Here is a 1,797-nt window from a genome sequence, read left to right as displayed (position 1 = left end):
TTACGAAGATGTAGCAGCCGGGGCATGCTGTCTTGTGACGCAAGGTGTGCAGCCATAGCGTAGCGCGCAGATCAACAATAGCACCCCAGCTACGAGAGCAAGGAGCAAAGGTAGACCTCCGAAGACACTGGAAAAAATAGAATGAAAAAATGCGGGGATCACACCAAAAATAGTTTGGAAAGATGTCACGAGGCCGGAGCCCACAATTTTTAAAAAATGAGCCAGGCCACTTGTAGACGAGGCATTAAAGATAGTCTGTATCAAGGTCCCGAAATGCAGGGGGAGGTCAGTATTCAAAAGCGCCTGTACTTCCGTGCAGGTGTTTGCAATGTGAAGGAGAAATGTTTCACGGGACGAAGTTAACGCAACCTCTTTTTGAGACAAAAGAGCCCTTATTCTGCTCATCTTGTTGAACTCTGCTTTCAAGGTTGGAATCGAAGGCCAGGTGGATACATCGAGCCGACTATGCGGGGGTGGGAAAAGGACATTATTACAGCAGACTACACACTGTGAAACAGTTACTATGTAAGGTATTCCCACTAGCATTCCACAGCAAGCTTCGTTATTTAAAAGCAAATAACTGCCGTTAGCAAGCAGCGTAAATGAAGGGGTTATAACTGGCACCGAAATTCCTTTCAGGGCGCAAGCCAAATTAGGAGCGTGTATATTGCAAGCGCCATGTAATTGTATGTGTCTACACACTACAGAATGATCAGGGGCAGATGTGCACTCTTCACCCTTTAAGTAAACCTCCTTGCCGTCTCTCACGCATCTATATGTGAACGGGAGTGACCAAACTTCGTGCAGGAAGGCAGTACCAAGTTGTTCATATCTGCCTAGGGCATAATGTTTCATGCACGAACTGAACTTAAACAGGGGAAAAGGTAACGTGATCAACCCGTGAATAAGCCACACAGCGGAGTTCAATTCAGCAATAGAGAAAGGCAAAGGTTCTAACTTTTCAATGTGCAGTAATGAGTAAGTAGCATCTTTCATGGACATGAACTGTTGTTTCGCAGTCAAGTTAAAAGGAAGGAATAACGATGAAACATTCATGTAATCCCAAGGGACTTTCCCTGCCTTTAACGTTTGCAATGTCCACGCAAACTGCATAATAGAACGCAACTGATTCTGGCCATGATACAATACAGACAAATCATACTGCACAATGTCTACGACAGGTGAAACAATGTTATCTAAAGTATAAATTCTAGAAGACAAAGTGTTTATGCTATTATCTATCACAGCCAATACTTTCTCCATATTGGCCTGATCAATAGGCGTAATCTGGATGCAGCTTCAATTTGCGACAATTTCCAAACTTCGATGTAAATAGCATACACCCATCTTTTAGACCTGCCAGTCGCAGGACCCTTAATAAAATTATTCAAATCTATTTTGTCATTCAAACGTGATAAATGAAGCTTAACAGAAGCTAATGTGGAATGTTGCAGCCATGACTGGCATAACTTTCCCACAGAGTAGGTAGTTACTGTGTGTGAAGATGGAAAACGAGGGTCTACTCTAAGTTGTGTATACCCCGGAGCCAAATTAAAAAATCGACGTTGACAGGAATCTGAGCTCGTTTGCCATACCAACCACCCTTCAGGATCCAATGCCGAAACATTGAAGGTGGTGTTGGAAACGAGGGACTGCAACATAGTAAGGGGCAGATCTGTATGATTATCCCAACCAGGATAAGCACCCAGATCCGGGATCGAGGGGGAATTCAATTTTTTAGAAATAGCCAATCCAAAACAGGTGGTCTGAAAAATAGATGAATTCAAAAATAAGATG

General features: G+C 43.2%; 1 protein-coding gene across 1 annotated transcript; it reads right to left on the bottom strand.

Annotated features, from left to right (window-relative positions):
- On the bottom strand, window positions 1–1,113 carry LOC146863208 (uncharacterized). The gene has a single exon (XM_085643157.1). It carries the CDS (start codon window positions 1,111–1,113, stop codon window positions 1–3), a length of 1,113 nt encoding a protein of 370 aa, XP_085499283.1.
- Between the last annotated feature and the right edge of the window lie 684 nt (window positions 1,114–1,797).

This window comes from Triturus cristatus, chromosome 2_2, assembly GCF_964204655.1.
Source record: "Triturus cristatus chromosome 2_2, aTriCri1.1, whole genome shotgun sequence".
In the NCBI taxonomy this organism is placed as follows: Eukaryota; Metazoa; Chordata; class Amphibia; order Caudata; family Salamandridae; genus Triturus; species Triturus cristatus.
This window is presented reverse-complemented; position numbering and strand designations above follow the sequence as displayed.